General features: G+C 49.5%; 4 protein-coding genes; 2 read left to right on the top strand and 2 right to left on the bottom strand.

The window, feature by feature from the left end:
* Positions 1-2,905: 2,905 nt before the first annotated feature.
* Positions 2,906-5,350, top strand: GSTUM_00007247001 (uncharacterized protein; the record flags this gene model as incomplete). Its single annotated transcript, XM_002839283.1, has 1 exon — positions 2,906-5,350. One exon carries the CDS (start codon positions 2,906-2,908, stop codon positions 5,348-5,350), a length of 2,445 nt encoding a protein of 814 aa, XP_002839329.1.
* A 239-nt stretch (positions 5,351-5,589) lies between these two features.
* Positions 5,590-9,315, bottom strand: GSTUM_00007246001 (uncharacterized protein). XM_002839282.2 has 4 exons: positions 8,789-9,315; positions 8,673-8,705; positions 8,149-8,644; positions 5,590-8,088 (listed from the first exon to the last, which is right to left on the bottom strand). Exons 1-4 carry the CDS (start codon positions 9,070-9,072, stop codon positions 5,680-5,682), a joined length of 3,222 nt encoding a protein of 1,073 aa, XP_002839328.1. The 5' UTR covers positions 9,073-9,315; the 3' UTR covers positions 5,590-5,679.
* A 1,771-nt stretch (positions 9,316-11,086) lies between these two features.
* On the bottom strand, positions 11,087-15,139 carry GSTUM_00007245001 (uncharacterized protein). XM_002839281.2 has 5 exons: positions 13,895-15,139; positions 13,387-13,530; positions 13,284-13,330; positions 12,078-13,191; positions 11,087-12,015 (listed from the first exon to the last, which is right to left on the bottom strand). Exons 1-5 carry the CDS (start codon positions 14,064-14,066, stop codon positions 11,711-11,713), a joined length of 1,782 nt encoding a protein of 593 aa, XP_002839327.1. The 5' UTR covers positions 14,067-15,139; the 3' UTR covers positions 11,087-11,710.
* A 2,002-nt stretch (positions 15,140-17,141) lies between these two features.
* On the top strand, positions 17,142-21,652 carry GSTUM_00007244001 (uncharacterized protein; the record flags this gene model as incomplete). XM_002839280.2 has 11 exons in its annotated part: positions 17,142-17,361; positions 17,431-17,472; positions 17,624-17,738; positions 17,911-17,977; positions 18,036-18,081; positions 18,158-19,113; positions 19,908-19,992; positions 20,143-20,211; positions 20,358-20,521; positions 20,833-21,439; positions 21,502-21,652. The coding sequence occupies 10 exons, from the start codon at positions 17,142-17,144 to the stop codon at positions 20,851-20,853; spliced, it is 1,785 nt and encodes a 594-aa protein (XP_002839326.1). The 3' UTR covers positions 20,854-21,439; positions 21,502-21,652.
* Between the last annotated feature and the right edge of the window lie 87 nt (positions 21,653-21,739).

The following is a 21,739-nucleotide window of genomic DNA, read 5'->3' as shown; positions in this document are numbered from 1 at the left end:
AGCGAGGACCTTTAGCTAGGTCTAGGAAGTGGAACAGAGTGAATTCGTCAGCTATTCAATAAGTTACTAGGCTTCAAGAATGTGATGTCTTTGGCATGGGCCATCACTAATGGGAGGTTTTTGCATGAAGAGATGGTATTGAATGATAAAGAATCTCAAAGAGAAGCCAATACATTGACACCTACCCTACAATAACTAGAGAAGTTTAGAACTCTGAGGGATACTACCATAGAAGCTAATGGACTTTACAGAGTGTTACAACCAGGTTTTGAAATACGTTATAGCTGCGGAGATGACTTCCAATACTAGAATGGTGATTGAAATAGTGTTACCCAGAGTAACCAAGATTTGCTGACCGAGGGATTTTCTCTCAATCTGGTAGAATAGCTTCCTGTGAATTAGTAGGGAGTTCTCCGGAAGATATCTATCAGTTGGATAAGGAGTTATGAGAGTTTGAACTCAGGTGACCTAGAAAGGTTACAATTATAACTACCTTCACAGATACAACCTGCAGATAAAACTAATCATTTCATTAATAACAGAGACAATTGGGGCCAACTCAGTTCAACTTGAGAACTAGGCCATAAGTCTAAAGACTCTGACAATCGGATAATTACTATTGGGAACTGCATGATTCCCAGTTAGCTATATTGCAATTACCGAAGAGGGTGTGGTGATTTTCAGGGTCTTCACGTATTCGCACCTTTGAAGAATACCGACCTTGTGAATTATAATCGGAGAGATATATAGTTGTATAATAGATGGATATAGTCCCTGAACACTCAGACGCAGAATATAAATATCAATGTACCTTCCAAGCTTTTAGACATCATTATGCAATGGAGAAGAGATCTTAACAATATAATATTATTTTATGATTCTATTTTACTTTGCCGATTTTACTTTGCTCTTAGTAGTCATAAACAAAATGAGTGAATTCGAGCCTTCCTAGACAATCTCTATCTACAGAAATAAATATTGCTTGGCCTAGACAACTCTGAAGTCTTTCAGGTTGTCTCCACCTAACACCCATCAGTTTGTACCATGCATGGTATCTGTCATGCTACAGCTACCCCTCAAGTAATCAAGAGACGGCCAGTCCTACTTGGTACTCCAACAAGATATCACCTTGTAGTCTGTGCTACAGAGAGCACCGAATATCGGTAAATGCCTCTCAGAGGGGTGGCAGGCCTCTGCAATATTGAGGTCTGTGACAGAATTTTTCGCAAGACATTTGCTAAGGAAAGATACAGCTGCCGAGTCACCTGCTGGAAACTCCTCCTCAATGCCGGTCAGCTCCAACTATGATTGGACTTTGCTATAGCCCATGGTAACTGGACACTAAACAGCTAGCGCCAGGTGATCTGAACAGATGAGTACTATAATTGGCTCTCAGGCATTCTGAACCATACCTGGATCATCTGGCGCCCTGGGGAGGAGTTTCACAACAACTGCCTTGTCCTAAAATTTGCCCACAAGAATTCTTTCATCTAAGGTGGAATTCTTGAAGGCAAAAAAACCCTGCTTGTCCTTTGGCATCAGGACAATTGAGGTACTATAACTGCATAGAGTTATGTTACCAAAGTCCTGATCCCAGCTCTTCTGCCATTCTGGGAGCAGGAGAATGCACAGGCCAGTGGGGGATCACTTCTTTGGCTTATGAAAGATGGAGCCTTCGCTTACCAAGCCAGATTTACTCCTGCAGTTCAAGATGGCTGAGGCATGTGGAAGCTCAACTGGCCTTCTTACTCCCCGGATCTCAACCTGATAGATAATGTCTAGCGCCTACTAACGGACATGTTCAATAAGTGGTCCCACCCAAACGGAATAGAAGGCATGAAGGCCACAATTGAGGAGGAATGGCGAAAGATTCCTGAAGATGTACTCTTGTCATTTATTGATTCAATGCCTCGAAGAGTTGAGGCCATTATTACTGCCCAAGGAGGACATACAAGATGGTAGTTTGTAGATATTTGCTTCCAGTTCTTAATCTTAATTTCTAATTCCTAATTTTTTTATATAATTTTTAATTCTACTTTGTATTATAAAAAATTCAAGAATTTTTTTTTTAACCGGCAAGAATATTCAAACAAACCCCCATTGTGGCGTCATTAGCCAAGAAAATACCCCCTCCCATACGCCCTTCAACCCCCTGTCATACACCCCGGTATTGCCACTCGACTTGGCACTCATGTTCGGGTTCTTTATGCCCGTAACTTGTACACCCGAGTACTCGTTACTCTTGTAGCACAAGTACAGCAGCTTATAAACGCCACGCAGCCCTGTCCGCAGTCTCCACTCTGCATGATGGCATCCGTTCCCGGGTTCCTCTTGTCTGCGGTCTGGAACCCGCCGCACAGGTGCTCGTGCTGTGCTTGTAGGGTACCGTACCCGTGCGATCCCGTGAAGGAAAAATATATGAATACTCTGCACTCGAGTACAATGGAAGTGGGGAAAAATTGTACCGTTGCCATCAGAATACAGGCCTTCTTCGACTCGGTGGAGGGAATGATGGGCTAGCGTGACCCCTGGTCTGGCCTTATTTAAGGGTTGAGAAGCCTTTTTGTTACTACATTATCGGTATCAATATGAAGGAGGCTCAGCTGGGTGTGAACGAATCCGGGTGACTTTTCTTTCTTTTTTTTATTATTATCATACAACAGTAAACACATTTCCGTTTGCGTGCAATGTGGTTAGTATGTATTTGACCCCCCCTATTCTGAACCTAAACCTATTGCCATCATTCATTCCTTCCCTGCTTTGCGGTGTCATCCATCCCCTTTCCCCAACAATTCTTCTCTTTTTACCTTTCATTCTCATTCATTCTCATTCATTCTTTCATTGTTACGAGTTTTTCGAAATCCCTCCCCTTCCCTCCCCTCATCCACAAAAATAGGAAAAATAAATGTCAACAGCTGAAGCCCCAACCCTACAAAACCGTCGCCTGAGACTCCGCAATGCCCGAACAAATCCTAGCACACTACCACCGAGCTCAGGCTACTACACGCATAGGGGAATGTTGACAAGTCCTGTTGGTAGAAAGTCCTCGTTTCCAGAGGATAATGGGTGGGAGACGGAGGATCAGGGGGGGGATGGGGAGGAGGAGGGTAGTAATAACGACAACGGCGGTGAGGCGGGTAGGAAACGTAGGAATAGGGTTTCATCTTCTTCGCTTTTGAGTGATGGGTCGACGTTGATTGGTGGGGGGGTGGACGATAAGGCGGGGGGCGGCAGTGAAGATGAACGAGGAAGCGGTAGTAACGGAAGACCCCCCTCACCACTATTCTCACCAGTGGGCTCCGTCCGCGCGATGACTAGCCCGATTCCGGTGCGTCCCATGTCCATGATTTCGACCCCGAGTCCATACAACTACGCCTCGACCGCTCACCACCGCCGGAACCGCTCGAACGGTGGGATCAGCAGTGGGGACTCGCCGGGGAGTTCGGCCCGCTATATCGACTACCTCGAGCATCAGATAGCCGATACGGTCTCGCAGTTGCAGAGCTACACATCCCCGAGCGACGGCACCAGCCACGCCGTCAAGATGCGCAAGCTGACAGCTGAGGCCCGCCTGCTCCGCAGTGAGCTAACAGACTGGGAGAATAAGTTTTCCACGCGTGTGAAGGAGGAGGTCAATGCTCGCGCTGCTATTGATAAATCCCTGCGCGCAAAGATCAAGAACTTGGAGGTAAAGCTTGAGGAGGCAGAGTACAGGTGCAAGACCGCCGAGGTAAACCTCGAAGAGGCCAGGGCCATGATTTCGGATTTGAGGGGGGTAGAAGAGGAGAATCGGACATTGGAGTTTAGGATTGAGGCTCTCAGTGAGCTTTTGGCGGACTCGACGAGGCTGGCGCAAAGTGTTGGTGTTGGTAAGAGTGACTGCTCGTCCGTAGGCTCGGGTAGGCCCGGCTCTATTGCGCTTCCAAAGAGGAGTAGTAGTCTTGGGTCGTCACCCGTACCATCATCGACGCCTTCGCCAGGGACACAGTTGAGATGTGCTGCAGCAGCTGCCGATGTTACTGCCACCGGTGAGAAGAATACACCTGTGGAGGGCCGCAGTTGGAGGGCGAGTCGTGAGAGGAGTACCTGCGCACTAGAAGACTACGGAATCACTGATCCAATTGAAGCCGTGCTCTATCGTATGTCCGAGCTAGCTGCGACGGAGGAGGAAGGAGTAGAAGGAGAAATCGGATATTCGGAGGAATACGGGATAGAATTAAATCCCAACACAGCACTAGTCCAAACATCCCCTCGTCCTCCATCTGCAGCCCTACGAAGCCGCAGGATGCGCCGCTTCCCCTCCGGTTCCTCCGCTCCAAAAACCCTAATCCTCCCATCCGCTGCTGTTGTAACCGCAACTACCATCACATCTCCAACCCTACCAACCCTCTCGGACCCTGCATCCGTAATCTTCGCTCCTCTCTCTCGCCCTCCCTCTTCCTCCTCCTCCTCTTCCCGCTGTGCGCCCCCCCAACAGGCACCAAAAGCCGCAACCCCGCAAACCTCCCTCTTTGCGGAACTAGCCCGAGCCCAAGACTCTAGTGAAGACTCTGGGGAAGACACCGAAGCAGGTCTCGATGGCGACGACAACGACGCCACCGCCGCCTCCATCTCCGAAGGACTAACCAACCCAACCCCCCTCGTCGTCAAAGCCATTAGTAAAGTTGGCGAATCCTTCGTCTCGCCGCAGGGCACATTCTTCAGCGCGAAGCGCAAAGCAATGGACATTCTCGGCGGGGTAGTCGGCAATCGCGTTTCCCGCCCTCACCACCACCACCACCACCGCCACCACCTGTTACTATCACCAAAGCCACCCTCCTCCCCCTCGTCATCACCCTCGTCAAGGCGCTCATCGAGGAAGGAATTTGGTGAAAAGAACAAGAAGACAAAAGCCCCCCCCACAACTACCACTACTTGTGCATATTGTCACTGCCACCAACAATCCCCATCCTCCACCGCCCTCACTGCGCCAAAGGCGGTAGCATTAGCAAGGCCAAGATCCACCTCCGCACCATTGGTCTTCCCCCAACCCGTTGAAGAAGCCGTCGAGCATGTGTGGCTGTGGGTCCGTTTCATGGTCGCGCTAGTCGTTGCGCTGGGTGTCGCGGTGCGCGAGGGACCCGGTGTGGTTGTCGCGGTGGATGGAGTCGGGAGTGTTGGTGGTGGTGCTAGCGCCGGAGACGGCGGGGGGTTCGATGGCGTAGGGGAGGAGGAGAGACGTCTTGCTATTAGGAAGCTGCAGCGGGGTGCTATGGGTGGTGGGGTGGTGGAGAGTAGAGGGAGGAGGAGGAGGGGGCTTGGGTGGGGGGAGGAGAGGGTTAGGGTTTGGGAGAGGCCCGGGAGTAGGTAGTTTTGCGACTCGCGAGATTTTTTGATTTTTTGATTTTTTGGGATGTTTAGTTGATGCCCTTTTCCTTTCTTCCTTTCTTTTTCTTTTTCTCTTTCCTTGTACAGCGTTTTTTGATTGATTGATTGATTGATTGATTGGTCGATCGGTGATGAACGGATGAAAGGAAGGGGAGTTCCAAAAATCCCAGACTCATCTCGTTTATTTATCATACATACATATACATAAAACCATGTCACGAATAATCGATAATGTCTCACGAATATATTGGCTAGTATATACGTTTCCCCCCCTATTTCCTCCTCCCTCTTCCACCACCACCAACAACCCTACTACTCCGGCAAACAATAATGCCCACATCCAACAGCAGCGCATTCCCCTCTAGTACCACCGCCGAGAAACCACTCCCTCAAACACCCATCATGCCCACCATGTCCACAGCCTTGGCACATACTCCACCTCCCAACCTTGCCCCAACAAATCACGCATCCATCAACGGCCCCGCACTTTCCACACCCTAGCCCCCCACCCCCAGCACCAACCTTCATAGAAGTAGCAGTATTAGTGGCAGTGGCGGTAGCGATGGCAATGGGGCGAGCGCATCTGCCGCAGGCAAAGTCTAGATGGGTATTTGTCTGGCCGAGAGCAGTGAATTCGGGGAGGGCTTGGGCACACTTGATCACGCTAGCGGCAACGGAGTGAAGATTGAGGCGGCGGAGGAGGTCCAGATATGAGGATATTGATTCTAGAAGGGAGAGGGGAGGGGTGGCGGTGATGGCGGCGGTGGTGGGGGAGGAGGTAGTAGGGGGGGTTGAGGTTGGGGTGTTGAAGAGAGCTTTTAGTAGCGGGGAAGGCGAGAATGTTTGAGAGGAAGATAAGAGGAGGAATATCGTTGTGTGCATTTGCACGTCTGTTGTCGAAGCGTAGTATTCCAGGAGGGTCTCCAAGAGGGGGAGGGGGTGGAGAGTGAATGTTTGGTCCTCTTCTTTCCCCTGCGTGGCTTGGCTGGCTTTGTTTTTTGCGGAGGGGAGGTGTAGTGATGGCGGAGCAGAAGCAGGCGGCTGTTGGGGTGGCGGCGGTGGTGGTGGTAAAGGGGGCTCTTCCACAATCGCTTCCATCCAGGTCCCGGTTTTTGGGGATGTGCTCTCGTCATCGTCCTCGCTAACACGGTTGCGGAAGTCGCCGTACGAGGATGAGGAGGTGGTTGTGGTTTCGCTAGCCAGCGAGTAGAATCTCTCCCGCCGCTTCTCCATGTTGCCGGAGGCGGAGGAGGAGTACTGCTCGCTGTGCAGCATGTGCACTGCTGGGGAACCCGCTGACTGGTACATCGGAATCGGGGGTACGGGTGGGATGGGCGTTGCAGGGGAGTGGCCGGTGCTCTCCGAGAAGAGGGCCAGCGAGCCTATTGTGGTAGCAGTAGTAGCGGAGGTCGTATTATAATTATTGATATTAGCAGTTGTGGTATTGACTACCCCGTTTTGTGAGTCTGTCAAAATGGGCTTTTCCCCCCCCACCATGGCGTCCGTCGTGACATCTAATGGGGGTTGGTGTTTTGCGCCCTCCGTCTCATCGTCATTTACATGCCCCCCAGTATATTCTTCCCCGTCCGTGGAGGTGGTGCTAGAACCAAGACTTGTTCCAAAAGCCGGGGGCAGCAGTAGCAGCGCCTCATCCACAGAACCGTCAGGTCTTCCCGGTGTGGGTGTTGCGATGCCAATATGCGTAGGTCCCGCGAGCGGCGTCGCTCCACCGGAATTACTCTGCTCAGCAGCAGCTAGTGCTTGCTTCCTCATCATTAAACTACTCGCTACCCCCGTTGCCGGGGACAAGCCAGTAGCCTTCGCCTCATGTCTGCGCTCAATTGCCTTCTCCTCGCGCACGAGTGCGAGTTGAAGCACCTTCCACGTCTGCGCGGTCCTGTACTTCTGCATCATCCAGGCTGTCCGAGCGTTCGCCTCGCAGGCCTCTCCGAGCGAGATCTTTGATCCGCCCATTACACCTTCCAGGTCAAAAATGTAATTCTGTGCTAAATATGAGAAGGCCACCTCGTCGAAGAGGCCGGGTATGTGCACGCTCGCGGATGCCTGCGACGGCACAAATATCTTGTCGAGGGTTTCTAGACCTCCCAGTGTTGGCTTTGAGCTTCTGAAGGAACTGCTTCTCCCATGCCTTCGCCGGTCATGACCTGCTAGATCGTCCTCCGAGTCGAAGCCCCGGGATGTGCTCCTCCGCGATTTGCGCTGCTCAACCGTGAATGTAAAGCTCCCCGTAGGGCTCCAAGAGAATGCCCCGTGGGTAAGGGAATTGATAGGTCGGCTCGCAAAGCTGACATCATTTTGTACAAACATATTGTCTTTGGAGCAAGACCACAGGGTGTCCTCATCCTTCCAGAGAATACCCGTAACGGCATTCTCGTGCTCATCCATTATCCTCGTGGGGATATAAGGACGCTTCAGGTCCCATACGTGAACTCTGTGATCATTACCTATCGCACAGGTGGCCAACTCCGTAGTCACTTGTTTCAACGGCCGCCAGGAAATCCGACTAACAGACGTCATGGTAGAAATCGTATGTTTCGCTTTTTGCCTAGGATCAGCGTAAAAATCCCATACCTTCACAGTTCTATCCCTACCACCACTAGCACAGTGCTTTCCATCCGGGTGCCAATCCACCGTGAACGCAGGTCCATTGTGAGCGCTAAGACTCCTCTCGTAAGTATTATCCTTTCGATAGTCCCACCTCTAGCCAAACCCAATCAGTACCCCCCCCGCTGCCAATCGTAACGGATAGAGGGGCAATACCTGAATTGTCCCATTGTCAAACGCCGCGGCAAACTCTACCGCATTCCCAGCATTAAACTGCACATCCCTCACCGCATCCGCCCTCCCCACAAACGTCAGCCGACTCTTCTTCTCCCTCAAATCCCAAAGCTTGACAGTCCCGTCCTGACTAGCGCTCAACAGCAGCCTCCCATCCGCGGGATTGAACGCCACCTTATGCACCTGTCTCCCATGCTCTCTCAATTGGCGGTCCAGCATCCCATCCTTAGTATCGTAGACGCAGATAGTCCCGTTCGTCCCCGCTGTTGCAACGGTGTTCTTCTGATGGACCGTACCCCATTTTACGTCGTACTGCGGGTGCTTCTTCTGCTCCGCGGGAACACGCAAGACGGAAGCTTCAGCTATCTCGTCATAGCTTACACGCAAGATCCTAAGGATACCACGACCTGCGATAACGACCTGGTCACCTTCTATGTTTGCGGAGAGCGCAAAGATAGGGCTATTGAGGTTATATCGGCTTGTTCGGGGCTTTAATAAGTTTCGACTTTTCCCTCAACAAAAGAAAATTATTGCAATCACTTTAAATCAGCCCTAATACCCCCCCCCTTTTTTTAGAAAAAGAAAGAAAGAAAAAATGGAGAAAAGGAAGGGGAGTGTATACGGAGCGCTAGTCGGTAGATTCCCATGAAGCCCACTCCCAGGCCCAGAAGAGCTCGGAGGTCTACTCGTCCCGATAAACGGCTGAGTCAATCTTGCAAAGACTGCTTTGGGAGCCCTGCTATGCGTCACGGCCGGCGCCGGTGCGGGTGTCGGCGGCGGAGGCGGTGGAGGCGGTGGAGGTGCGGGGGACTGAATCGAGGGATGGAGATTAGATGTGTGGGGATGGTGGGGGTGGTGGTGCGTTAGACCCTGCGAGTGGTAGTGAGGATTAAAGGGATCCGCCATCTCCTCAACCGAAAGTGAGACGACCCGAACAGGTTTGACGGATAGAGTCCATACGATAGGATGGAGAGGAGGGGGGTTTGTTGCGTGAGTGGTTGAGGGAGCTGAGTAACTGAAGCGTCAAGTGTGAGGCTTTTACGGTGAATGTGTGGAACAGTCGGTTTGATTGCGCTGGATAGGTGGGGTGCGGGGGAGATGGAGAGCTTGAGCGATATCGCGTGCGTGCCGAAGGAGAAGGAGGGGCGCGGCAACGAGGTTTGTATTTGATGGAAGGAGCTGGGAGTTGGCCCTTGGTGATGAAAGATTGTCTGATGGTAGGGGGAAGTGCTGTAGACTAATGATGAAAAGCTGAAAAGCCTGGATGCATCATTTTTTTTCCCCCCACCCCAGCCAAAAACGGACAATATACTTCGTAGCAGAAATAGATAAAGTACCGGTACCGGTGCTTGTAGCAAAATCTGGTGTGATATGTACCGGTACAGTACTAGCACATACACACACCACTATGATAAAACCGGGTTACAATAGTATTACCGGTAAGTTGTAATAATAGCCCCAACCTCAACCTTCAAAATCACAGTCTCCATGATGATATCATACCCATATAATTATGCAGCGCAATCCAGCCATAGTCAACATTTCCTTTCTTTCTTTTCCCCACAGGCAGGTAGGGGTAGACTGAGTTAGACCTGTATCATACTAGTATTACAGCCCCGATCGACCACCGCCACCACCCCTCCACAACCTCTCACTCGAGTAGTCTACAAGGTCACCGACCCAAAGCACAGTCAGCAAAAATGCCCACACCCACCCACTCACCCTCACCCGACCCAGCAACTACTCCCACCCACATTCACTCCCGATCACTCGAGCAACCACATCACCCACCACCTCCTTACCTATACAGTACATCTCTCCGCCTGTCCCTTCCACTTCAACAGCCAAGCCCAAGCCCCAGATCTCCCCATGCACATCGCTATCAACCAACCGACAACCACCACTTCATTCCCCATGCCCCACAATCCCATTCCAGTTGGTATGGGAAAAAGGGGGGGAGGGGGAGAAGAAAGGTTTCTATGCACAGCACCGGAAAAAGTATACCAAGCGGAAAAAAAAAAGACTTCACCTTGCATAACGAATGATAGATGATACAGCCATGGTTACAAAAAAAAAAAAAAGTGATCTACAACATGGAACATATTCCAAACGCTTCCCGGCGGTAGGAATTGACATCATTACTCCATGAGAGAGCAAAGAGCGCAGAGCGCACGACGTGTTCGTGTTTTACGAAAGAAAGAAGGAGATAATGTGCTGTTGGAATCATACACTACTGTATCATACTATACTCGAGCACTGTACTGTACCTCCGTCTAACACTTCACCACAGAAGAGTTTGGAGTTCTTTCCCCCCTCAAACCAGATGAATTGGGCAGAAACTTCGCTGACACTTACCATACCATCCCATGTCGATATTTTTTCCCCTCCCCTTCCCCTCAAAAAAAAAAAAAAACTCACATAAGAACCCGCGGTGAGCGAGGCAGTGTTAACAGCAACAGCAACAGTAACAGTAATAGTAGTCAACGTCCGCACAGGTATAAAGTTAGTATAGTACAAGCACTACGATAGTCAAAAGGCACCGTGTTTCCACCCACGATACGAAATATTGAGCGGTGAGTACGTTGGGATACCCTAGGTAGCTCATTACTTTTTTTCACTTTGGGGTCGGTACAATAATTGTGGTACTGTAGGTAGGAGAGAGGGGGAAAGGGTTAGAAAGAGGGGGGAGGGGGAGGGGGAGGGCGATATCATTGGCCATTCCTACTAGAAGTAAGCCTACCCTACGGTATAAGTACGGATAAACTCAGGCGCTGCCTGGACCAGATAGAAATATCACACAGACATTAACTTGTGATACGGTATTAACTCAACCCCCGTCTGAATCTCAATGCTTCGATAATGGATATAACAAAAAAAAGAAAAGAAAAGATAAATAAAAAAAGACACCGATCTTCGCCCGGGGCAGTTTGGAATACCTAAATTGGAATACCTAAATTGGGAGTTGAAATGGGATACCAATGGTCTGGTTCTGGATCCGGACAATTGTGACCCCACCACAAGTGCCGGAAACTATCCGGTCAGGTCCCACACGGATTTGGACATAGGGTCCGTGATTTTGTCCGGATATTTCTGTGTTTGTCCAGAAACAATATCATACCCCTTCAAAAAAAAAATTTACATTCCGAGTGACCAATGGGGAGGAAGAACGCAAAGGAGTGTTACAAATACAGTTAAAAAAAAAAAGAGTTTCGCCCCCAGCTATAAGGAAATCGGGATCAAACAAAAATAATACAGCCCCAATTATGAAATTCCCAATGATCGTAATAAAGCCTGCCTTTGCGCCCATTGAGAAAAAGAGGAAAAGCCCGAAATATTAGACAAGCGAACAAAGACATAGTGCCTTGAATGCTAGGAATAAGACTGAAACGAGGTATAATGTAGTATTAATGTCATGTGAGAGGGTGACGCTAATAAAAGTGGCCCAGTAACAATGTACTTGTAGAAAGATCAGACAGATAACTGTAGGGATATCGGGAAAGCGTGTGAGATTAGATTGCCGATTTCGCATGTAAAACGTGGCGATCTAAAAGGTTGGCGCCCTAACCAAACCCAAACAATGTCTCTCAAAAAGCTCATTGATGAAGTGGGGATGGCGTATCCCTGGCGGCCTTGCATCCTTGAAGGCCTTTATAGCTTGTTCCACGTTAAACCCCAAGCGTTGAATCAAGTAACAGCAAACAAAAAATCCCGTCCTGTTGAATCCGTAATGGCAATGACAGGCGATGGTGATATTATCATTGTAGCCGCGTTCTTTCCTAATCGAGTCTACGAGCTCGATGAAGCTAGCCACCTCATCTTGGGTTGGGGGAATTTTGGAAACTGTCGGGACTATAGATACGTCTTAGTACCCAGGCTTACTCGGCCAAGCTGTTCGTGTGGGGGGGACTCACACTTGTGATACCTAACACCATCCCCGAGTGTCTCCGGGTCATACGGTGGTTGCTCATGGGAGATGTCAATCGCGTCCTTTACGTCTGGCCATTTCCCACTGAACTCAACAGGGTTGTGTCCGCTCGGGTCATTCTGCCTCAACGTCTTCATGGCCCTGAAAGGAGACTTCACATACGGTCCTCCTGAGCCGTCAATGTACCCGCCTATCCTTGGACTGACGCTCTGGATCCGAGTCCACTTCTCAAGATTCTTCAGGAGCCACTTGTCTTCTTTGAGATATAACAACTGCCAGCCTAAGGACAAGACTTCGGTAACATATTCGGACAAGAAATCGCCGATAAGTCCACTGACAACCTGCGGGGTTTCATACATCACACCATGTCCTGCATCAGGGATGATGCACTTCTTCACGACGGGCCTAGTTCTCGCAGGAGATGGTGAAAGGGACGACGATGGCGTACTATCTGCGGAGCCACCCATGCTGGTGGTGGATACAGATCCGCCTCTCTTTGCAGGATCAAACCACGAATGGATCAAGTCAACTTCCTTTGTGGCGCAAACTTTATCTTCCGAAGCCGCTAGAAGGTAAGTTGGGCACTTGACTGAGGTCCACTCCTCCTCTGTTGGTAGGCGAATACCATTAACCATTCGTCTCCACACGGGTGTTCGTGATTCTTTGTTGAAACGCAGCTGCAGTTTTCTGACCTTTTCCGTAGAATTTGACCCAACAAACCGAGTGACTGAGTTCGATGTTGTTCCACCCCGGCCATCGTAGATCCGGAATAGATCGAACATGAATTCCGGAAATGCCAATGCTGTCTTTAAGGTCTTTAATTCCTTCTCGGAGACGGTAGCTTTGGGACAGATTGCTATAAGCCCTGCACATCTATCCGCTAACAGGCCCCCCTCAGCTATAAGAGTTACTGCGAGCGAACATCCCATCGAATGCCCTAAAAGGACCACCTGTTGGCCATCTTCAAGTTTTTGATTAACCACTTCCGCGATCAATTCTACCAATCGGGAGGTAGTGTATGCATCCCAATCCTTAGGGGAGAATTCCGAAGAGGGTCCACAGCCCGGCAGGTCAATCGCAAGGGTATGAGATATGTGAACCTAAAAGCAGAGAAATTTCTATCAGCACTAGCCTACCAACTAGTACACCAATCTTCAGCTCTATTTTATTCGGTTTAAAAATCAGGACTTACGAAGAACTCGAGCAAATACTGAAATTGAGACATCTGACCCCCAAGCCCTAGACAACTAGAATCAATCCCTGTTAGAAGGACGACAAGCACGATAGCCACATACCATGCAGAAAGACCAGCAGAGGGAGCTTGGGGGGAAGAACGGAAGCCTTGGGATGTGGCCGATAGAAAACACGAACTGCAGGATATGTGTAATGCTTAGTGGTGACAGATATGTTTTCCGAATGCTTGCGTAAAAGAGAAGAATCTGCACCAATAAGGTTTTCGATAATCATTAGTCGCGGGTCATGATTGAAGGGGCGTGAATGAGTGACATTATAAAGCACATGAAACTCCAGGGACTCCCGCTACGTATGACGGGGTAGAGATGAGGTTTAAGAGAAAAATGTAGTAAAAAGTAGCAAAGCAAGGGGGGAGGGTGATGCGGAAGAAAAAAATTCATAAGGAAAAAGCAAGCAAGCGAAGCATAGTGACGGTGTGAACTGATAAGGCGCGGCACATATCATACTTTATGTGATGCTACACCCGCCCACGTCGCACTGCCGAAATGAAAGAAGGAAAAAAAAAGAGAGAGAGAGGAGCAACCAAGCCCAGAAATCAATGTTACACACCTGAAACTGATGAACTCGCATTCGAGAGGCTCTCATAGTTGCTATGCACACTGTGCCCATCATCTGGAGCTCCCTTTAAGCTTCTCACCTCCTCCTCCTTGCTCCTTCTCTCTCTCAAAGACCGTAGACCGACATATACCAGGGGAATACCACAGAGCACAGCACCGACCATTTTTGGCTGTTTGATATTGTCGATCAGAATTGGCCACAAGGCAGCTGGTGTACACCGAGTCGTAGAGACACTGGAGAAAAGGGACGACAAAAATGAGCTCCGTTCCGTAATGGAGCGAGCGAAGGACTTGTCGGCCATTTATTTATTTAAGAGGCCAAGGGCCCAGCGTAACGTTCTATGTTCTGACCCGAGCACGCAGATAAAAGCAGGGATAGGATTGGATCGAATTGGAGAAAGGGAGGAAAACGGAAAATGGAAGGAAGAAGGAGGGAGGGAGGGAAAGAGGGGGGTGTGTGGTCAAAGGTGGTTGATCCAGATGGAACGAACACCGTTGGCCGTTGCCTTGTCGTGGGCCTCGAGGCGATAGAAGCAATCAGCAAAAAGATGGGGGGATGGGTTTATGGATGTATGAGTGAATGCATACGACGCAGGCGGAGGGGGAAAGAAAGCTGAATGGGCGGCGAAGAGCGATTATGATGGGAAAACGTATTTTTCTTATTTCATTCCCTATTTCCCTATTCTTTTGGGGCCGCCTGTCTATCTGCGGAAATGATTGAATGATGGGCCCGGGCAAGGAGAGATCGGGAATAAGAAGGGCAGCTGAAATCGGAAAAGAGAGAGGGAGAGAGAAGGGATGGATGGATGGATGGATGGATGGATGCGCGTATGGGTATGGATAGAGAGCGTTGACCGCCCCGTTGTAAGAAATAGGTTGGACGGGCGGGTGGGCGAGGGAAGATGTTTTTGAGCGGCCAGCAGACGACCAACTTTATACTTGATGAAGGTGTTTGAGGGAAAGAAGGGTGGTTTGACTCGATCGAACGTCGCTTCTGGAGGGGTTGATGGATGAATTGGTGAGCGGATTCCGGAATCAACTTTAGAAAAAGATCAGCAACAAATTCTATTATCATCATACATCAGATCGTGTTCGCTCTTGCCCTCTCCTCCGGTATCCCCCCTCTCCCTTTTCCCTATCTCATAAGCCCATGCTCCACTTCCCCCACCCTATATAATTTTATGATTATGGTTGTTTATTCGTTTCCTTCTTTCTATCCCCCCCCGCCAGCCTTCCCTTCCCCCAGCTTCGCTCTCGCACCGAGTGCAGATAATAGGGTAATATCTACCGTACTTCCCACCTCAGGTTTAGGTGTGAGGGTGTTTTTATTTTGTTCTGTTTCATTCCTATTTGTGCTGTGCGCAGAGAGTGCAGAGAGTGCAGTTTATCATCAGGGAGAGAATGTGTGTGAAGGATTCGGAGCCAGTCGCTGCGCCCTGGTCACGTTTTTTGTGGTTGGCAGTGGGCGTTTTGCGGCCACTGACAAATCAGGTTTAGCGGAATTCCTTTGGGCTGTGAAACCGGAAAGGATGTGATGGGTGGATTTTTTAGATCTTGAACATTTTGGACATCGCTTCTTATCTCTCATTCTCATTCCCATTCTTCCAGGAAAGGGTGGAGGGTCGGGAAGCTGGATGTTGTGGGTGGTGGGCAAGGATCGCTGAGGGGGTCGAGAAAGAGTTCTTTGGGTGTTCTCCAGCGTATTCTGGCAAATGATATCTCACATTGCCCTGCCAAGAAGCAAAGGTTCCCCAAACAATTCTCACGATGGCCGCGCGCCATTCAATCACACGAATTGAATGTCGTAGAATGAGGGGAGCCGCACTCACTCCATACTCAAATTTATTACCAGGCACAAGGAGAGCTCCCGAAACCATTCACGGCCGTCGGCAGACAGCCCTGGCGTCGGGCGGTGCGGTTGAAAGACGCACGCGGGTAAACGGTTGCATTGCCGAGAAACATGCGCCACGAAGCGTATCCGGACGAGCACGCACACAGAACGCATAATCAATCACTAAATCATCCTAACCAGCAAGCTCTTCGCTCCCTCCCTCCCTCTCTCCCCTTCTAACTGACTTTGCCACACGCTCACACAAACCCTCAAGCCGGGCACATAACATTGGCAAACAAATTAAGGGATTAGGCAGGTGTTAGGGATAGGTTAGGAAAACCCATAGAACAAAAAAAAAAAAAAAAAAATCTGACACAACCTAGTTTGTACAGAAAGCCACTTTCCGACACCAGACCAGAAGGAGGCTATTAATTTTTTATATTTATTCTTTACCTGAAGGGATGAGTTAATTCCAACCTCCAATCTGATCTTATAAGCCTGAACCCCCCTCCCCATTGATTCTTGGTCTGGGTCATTGCTCGCCGCCCCACCCCCGGCCACCGCGGCTCTACCTCTCTCCTTACCCCGACACCCCTACCTCCGCCCCCTCGAGCATCATGATTTTTTCTTCTTTCGTAGGGAAAGTAGCAGGGTGATTCGCGGGTTATTAGAGAATAGCTCAATGGAGGGGAAGGGGTAGCGGCTTTTTTCCTTTTCCTCTTTTACCTCCTTCTGGCCGGCGAAGTGGGGTAAACCTGTACTTGTACATACTAAGATGTGGGGTAACCTGATAACTGACTGAGGAACACGCATGTCGGAGATCGCTTTCATGTCGGAGAGAGTGCAAAAAAAAAAAGTGAGAATTAGAGATTAACATGACCTAGGTACTTAACGACAGCATACCCTCTTTCAAATCTCCCATGTCATAACCTTTAAACCCCCACCCTCTCCATATCCCTCTCCTCCTCCTTTTCTTGATTTGTGTTGCTGCTACTGCCCCTATTGCCCCTACTACTTCTGCTGCCCCCTCCTATTGTTAATATTCCTTCGCGGTTGCTGATTCTTGTACCTCGTTGTGCTTGTGTTCCCGCTGTCTCTGTTTGCCTCCTGCTGTTACTCCAATTTCTGTCGTGTACATCACACTGCCGTGGCTATACACGTCTTTCCTTTTTTTTTCTTCTTAACTCCTCCTTCGTATCCTCCCACCGACAAAAAAAAAGAAAAAATCCCTAACTCCCATTCAACCTCCTCTTTTGTGTGTTTGCTTTGATCACACCTACCATACCCCTCTCTCTCTGACCTGACACCCTTCCGGTTGTGTCCCCGTTGCCGCTCTCACGTGCAACCTCTTATATCTCCCCGCCCCCTCCCAATTGCGTTCTGAGGAATTTTCCGAGACACCTAAACCATGGCCGAAGATAGTAGCCAGCCGCAGCAGCAGGGAAATGGAAAATCACATTTCCTCGAATTCCGCTCAATTCCCTATGGCACCAAGAGGGACGGAGAGTTGGTCCTGAACCGCCATTCCTCGATTTTGACCAACGGTTATGAGTTTCCTGGAGCTCAGGCAATGTTATACGCTGCTGGGATCAAGTCTCAGGAGGACATGAGGAAGAAGCCGCACGTTGGTATGAGTTCCTCCAATCCTCCAATCCAATCCTGGCGGAGCAATTATAAACGCTTTGCCTTGTCTTTAGGTGTCGCTTCTGTATGGTGGGAAGGCAACCCATGCAAGTATGGTTCCAACACCGAAAACGAAATACCATATATATCCGGCACAATTGCTTACTAGATTTGTAGCATGCATCGTCTGTTCTCCCCCATCCCGTTCCTGCACCCATTGGTCGCTTCACCGGTATTCTGATTGGTGAACTTGGGAAAAATCGACAGTACTCGACCTCGGCAAGACTGTAAAGGAAGGTCTAGAGAAGATCGGCATGATTGGTTGGCAATTCAACACCATTGGGGTATATGCCGCAAGGCCTCTCCTCCTCGTTCTCCGCGAGTTTCCTTGCTTGTTGGCTGTACAGAACCATCACAACTGACGATGAGGTGAGAACGCGTAGGTTTCAGATGCCATTACCATGAGCAACCAAGGTACACCAAACACCAGATCTCCCGTCTCATCGTCGGTCTTTAGGCTAACATGATATGATCTCTTCGCGGGCAGGAATGAGGTTCTCGTTGCAAAGCAGAGATATTATCGCCGATTCCATCGAAACAACTACTTGTGCTCAGCATCATGTAACGACTTTTCGATCTCCATCTATCACTCGAAGTTATTAACACGTTTGAAACACAGGATGCGAACATCTCCATCCCCGGATGTGACAAGAACATGCCTGGATGTACATATCCCCTCTCTGCCTTGTTCCCCTAAGCAGAAAAAAACCTCCCCTCGCTTCCGGCAGTAACGCAAGACAGGCATCATGGCCATGGCCCGACACAACCGACCGTCGATCATGATCTACGGTGGCTCTATAAAGGGAGGTTATTCCGAACGCCTCCGCCAGCCAGTCAACATCTCAAGCTGTTTTGAAGCCCACGGTGCCCTCATGTACGGTAAGGTCTCGGAGGCTGACCTCGACGATGTCGTTAGGCACGCTTGCCCCGGTCCCGGTGGTTGTGGAGGCATGTATACGGCCAACACGATGGCTACGGCAATCGAGGCCATGGGTCTCACGCTTCCCGGATCTTCTACTACGCCTGCCGAATCTCCCGCGAAGATGAGAGAATGTCTCCGGGTCTCTGAAGCTATCAGAATTTGTCTGGAAAGGGATATTAAGCCCCGCGATTTGATAACTCGGGAGTCTTTCGAAAATGCTATGGTTGTGACGATAATAATGGGGGGATCCACGAACGCCGTTCTCCATTTCCTTGCAATTTCCCATACTACCGACCTGGATTTAACCATCGATGACTTTCAGAGAGTCTCCGACAAGATTCCGTATTTGGCAGATCTCAAGCCCTCTGGAAAGTACATGGTGGCCGACCTCGCTGAAATTGGCGGCATGCCGTCGGTTCTCAAATTCTTGATTCATGCCAGTCTCGTCAATGGAGATATCCCGACCGTTACTGGCAAAACACTTAGGGAAAACTGCGAGCCTGCACCAAGTCTCGACCCAGGGCAAGATATTATCAGACCTCTTAGCAACCCAATCAAGTCGAGCGGCCATATTCGAATTCTGAAGGGAAACTTGGCACCTGGTGGAGCGGTTGCCAAAATCACCGGGAAAGAGGGTAAAGTATTTGTCGGAAAGGCTCGAGTCTATGACGGCGAGCCAGCCCTAATCTCCAGTTTGGAAAAAGGGGAGATTAAGCCAGGTGAGAATACTGTGCTTTGCGTAAGGTATGAAGGGCCGAAGGGTGGCCCCGGTATGGTGAGTTCTAAGGTTTTCATTATTGTTACTGTTGTTCGTTTGGTCCGACCCGAGAGGAAACACTGCAGATAAGTCAGGTTCGGCAAACAAGAGAGGTTGTATTTTCCGTTTGCGCGATACGGGGTTATCCATGTTCAACACATGAAGACTTTTCTAGACTTGCATATGCACCGGCAAAACTCGACATAACGCCCAAGGCTATTATCAACCATCCAACGAGGAGATTGGACGCATGCGATATATTTGCACTCCTCCACTGGCTTTCCCCTCCGGGTGCATGAGATGTGTATCCAGGCCCACGGTTCTGAAGACTGCCGCACGGCCGAGCCCGCTTCTCAAAGCTATCTGTTCCCAAGACACTGGCAGCTGCTCCTGCACCCAGTGTTACAGATTCTGTACTTGCTGCAGCATCGTTCGTGGCTTATTTCGATACCAATTGTTCAAGAACTCATTCGTCGGTCCCTCTCGATCGGACTCCAAGGAAGGTGGGGAAAATCTGCAGCCCGAAGGTATCAAGTTAATTGAAGTCGTGGCAGAACTCCAGGGGTTCTGTTCAGAGGTCATTGAGAAATCTTCCCGGAAGTATTGGCCGAGGGAACGTGAGATCGTCCTGTTCTTGGAAGTTGTGAACGCAGCCATTTCTCGTTCATAGGGCCCGGGGCTTGATCTGGAGAGGAAGACGATTCTCTGCAGGATGGTGTTTCCAAAAGATGTGTTCGATGCGGATTTATGTTTCCGGTAGTGTCATGAGGTTAAGTTGAAAAAATGCTGACTGCAGGTGGTTTATCTTTCAGCCGGAGCAACTAAAGACAAGTGCAGTGCTCATGGGTGCGGGCCTTCGCAACGTGGCTCTGATTACAGACGGACGCTATAGTGGTGGTGAGAACCCTGGTCAAGTTCTGATGGAATGCTGTGCGCTGCTAGTGGCTGACATAGACCCTGCAAGCTTCACATGGATTTATCGTCGGTCGGTAGCTCCTGACTCCTTCCCTTGCAGGATCGCCAGATTTTAGGTTGTCAAAAACGCAGTAATAACTTTGAAAGTAGGCCACATAGTGCCTGAAGCCCAAGTTGGTGGCCCAATCGCTATCCTAAAAGGTAAGTGAGGGCTTTCTACGCTGGTCGTTGCTTTTGCCAGGCCATGCCACAACACATATATTCCCTGATCCGGATGGGCACAGTGCTTCTTCGGTTCGGATGGTCCATTTACTGACACGCGGGGAACGGGTACGGGGGGCGGGCAGACGGGGATATCGTCGCTATCAACGCCGAAACCAACCAGATAAGCATGAACGTGAGTGACGGAGAGATAGCTTCCAGACTGAAGAGTTGGAAAGCTCCTCGTTTGAAGGTCACCAGGGGCACGCTAGCAAAATACGCACATCTGGTTGGAGATGCTAGTCATGGGGTACGATTCTTCTTGCCTCTTATTCATTTATTTATTTATTTATTTTCACTTTTACATACTTCTTCGATTCTACATTTTTTTTATTTTTTTCGGAACACCACATTGGAAATATCCCGTATTACTTTTGAACCAGACAGACGTTCCCTGCGGGGACGAGGGGTTCTACGTTTCAAAAGTCCACTCATCATCGTTGAAGGGACAAATCATTCACACAGCACACTATCCTGAGCCCCCCCTCATTTGATCGAGGAAGTCGATGATCTGCAGCGCACTCTCAAGAGTAATTGGGGCTGACGAGATGATACGATTAGGCGGTTCTCGATATGTTCTAGGCCGGGCTCCGTGAAGGAGCGTGTATGTATGCAAGTACTGGCAACAGCAACGCCGCAGAAATCATGTACGGACTTCAATTCTGTTTCGACTAGATCCACCAATGCTGTTGCAGAACAACTTGCATCGATCGTCCTCGTTGCTTTTCGTTTTCTTCGTTTTTTCTTTCCTTTTTCTCCTTTTTTAAGACCATACCATTTGGCTACAATAGATCCGAGCTGTGGATTGACGTGTACAAAGAGGCGATTGAGCAGGTTTGGGATTTCTGGTGATTATGGGAAATATCCGCCCTCCCGCTTGGCTGGAATCGGCAAGGATAGGTAAGGCGTAAAGGGGAGAGAGATGGAAGGATGTATCTATCTGTGGAGGACTGTGCACTTTATTATCCGAGAAGGTCAGTTGAAGTACCGGTAGGTATGCGCGGTCGTTATTCGGACACAACCACGGTCCACGTGAACTATGTGGCGTAACAAGGTGTTGCGAGTCCGGGCATTTTGACGCACTTTCCCCCTCATCCCCAAAAAAGTATCATACCGTCAGGACACACGCACTGGACGAGAAAAATGTTCTCAAGACCTACACAATACGGTAACCCATAACCCATACCCATACCCGTACCCATACATGCTGATGGAAGGAAAACAACAAAGAAAAGAAAGTACAAGGAGAGAGAAAAAAAAACGATAAGGAAAACACCGATACCGTGCACTATGCAGAAAGAAGGGAGGGGGAAGGGAGGGGGGAGGGTAAGTAGGAGTAGGAGTTTGAAAACAAAAAAAAGCTTTGGCACACAATCACTCACTCACTCACTTCACAATGCATAGCAGAAGCTTTTTTTTTTTTTTTTTGTTCCGAACTCCCAGTTCTGCCGCTGAAAGGAAATTTTTA

This window comes from Tuber melanosporum (genome assembly GCF_000151645.1).
Source record: "Tuber melanosporum whole genome shotgun sequence assembly, scaffold_33, strain Mel28".
In the NCBI taxonomy this organism is placed as follows: Eukaryota; Fungi; Ascomycota; class Pezizomycetes; order Pezizales; family Tuberaceae; genus Tuber; species Tuber melanosporum.
This window is presented reverse-complemented; position numbering and strand designations above follow the sequence as displayed.

Excerpts from the sequence above, each read along its gene's own strand:
- GSTUM_00007245001 (XM_002839281.2), bottom strand. The coding sequence starts at position 14,066 with ATGGTCGGTGCTGTGCTCTGTGGTATTCCCCTGGTATATGTCGGTCTA. Across the intron at positions 13,331-13,386 it reads TCTGCTGGTCTTTCTGCATG|GGCTTGGGGGTCAGATGTCT; the intron begins GTATGTGGCTAT and ends CTAGTTGTCTAG. Across the intron at positions 12,016-12,077 it reads TGGTGTTAGGTATCACAAGT|TCCCGACAGTTTCCAAAATT; the intron begins GTGAGTCCCCCC and ends ACGTATCTATAG.
- GSTUM_00007246001 (XM_002839282.2), bottom strand. The coding sequence starts at position 9,072 with ATGGCGGATCCCTTTAATCCTCACTACCACTCGCAGGGTCTAACGCAC. Across the intron at positions 8,645-8,672 it reads TTTCTTTTGTTGAGGGAAAA|CCGATATAACCTCAATAGCC; the intron begins GTCGAAACTTAT and ends GCCCCGAACAAG. Across the intron at positions 8,089-8,148 it reads TTGACAATGGGACAATTCAG|AGGTGGGACTATCGAAAGGA; the intron begins GTATTGCCCCTC and ends GGGTTTGGCTAG.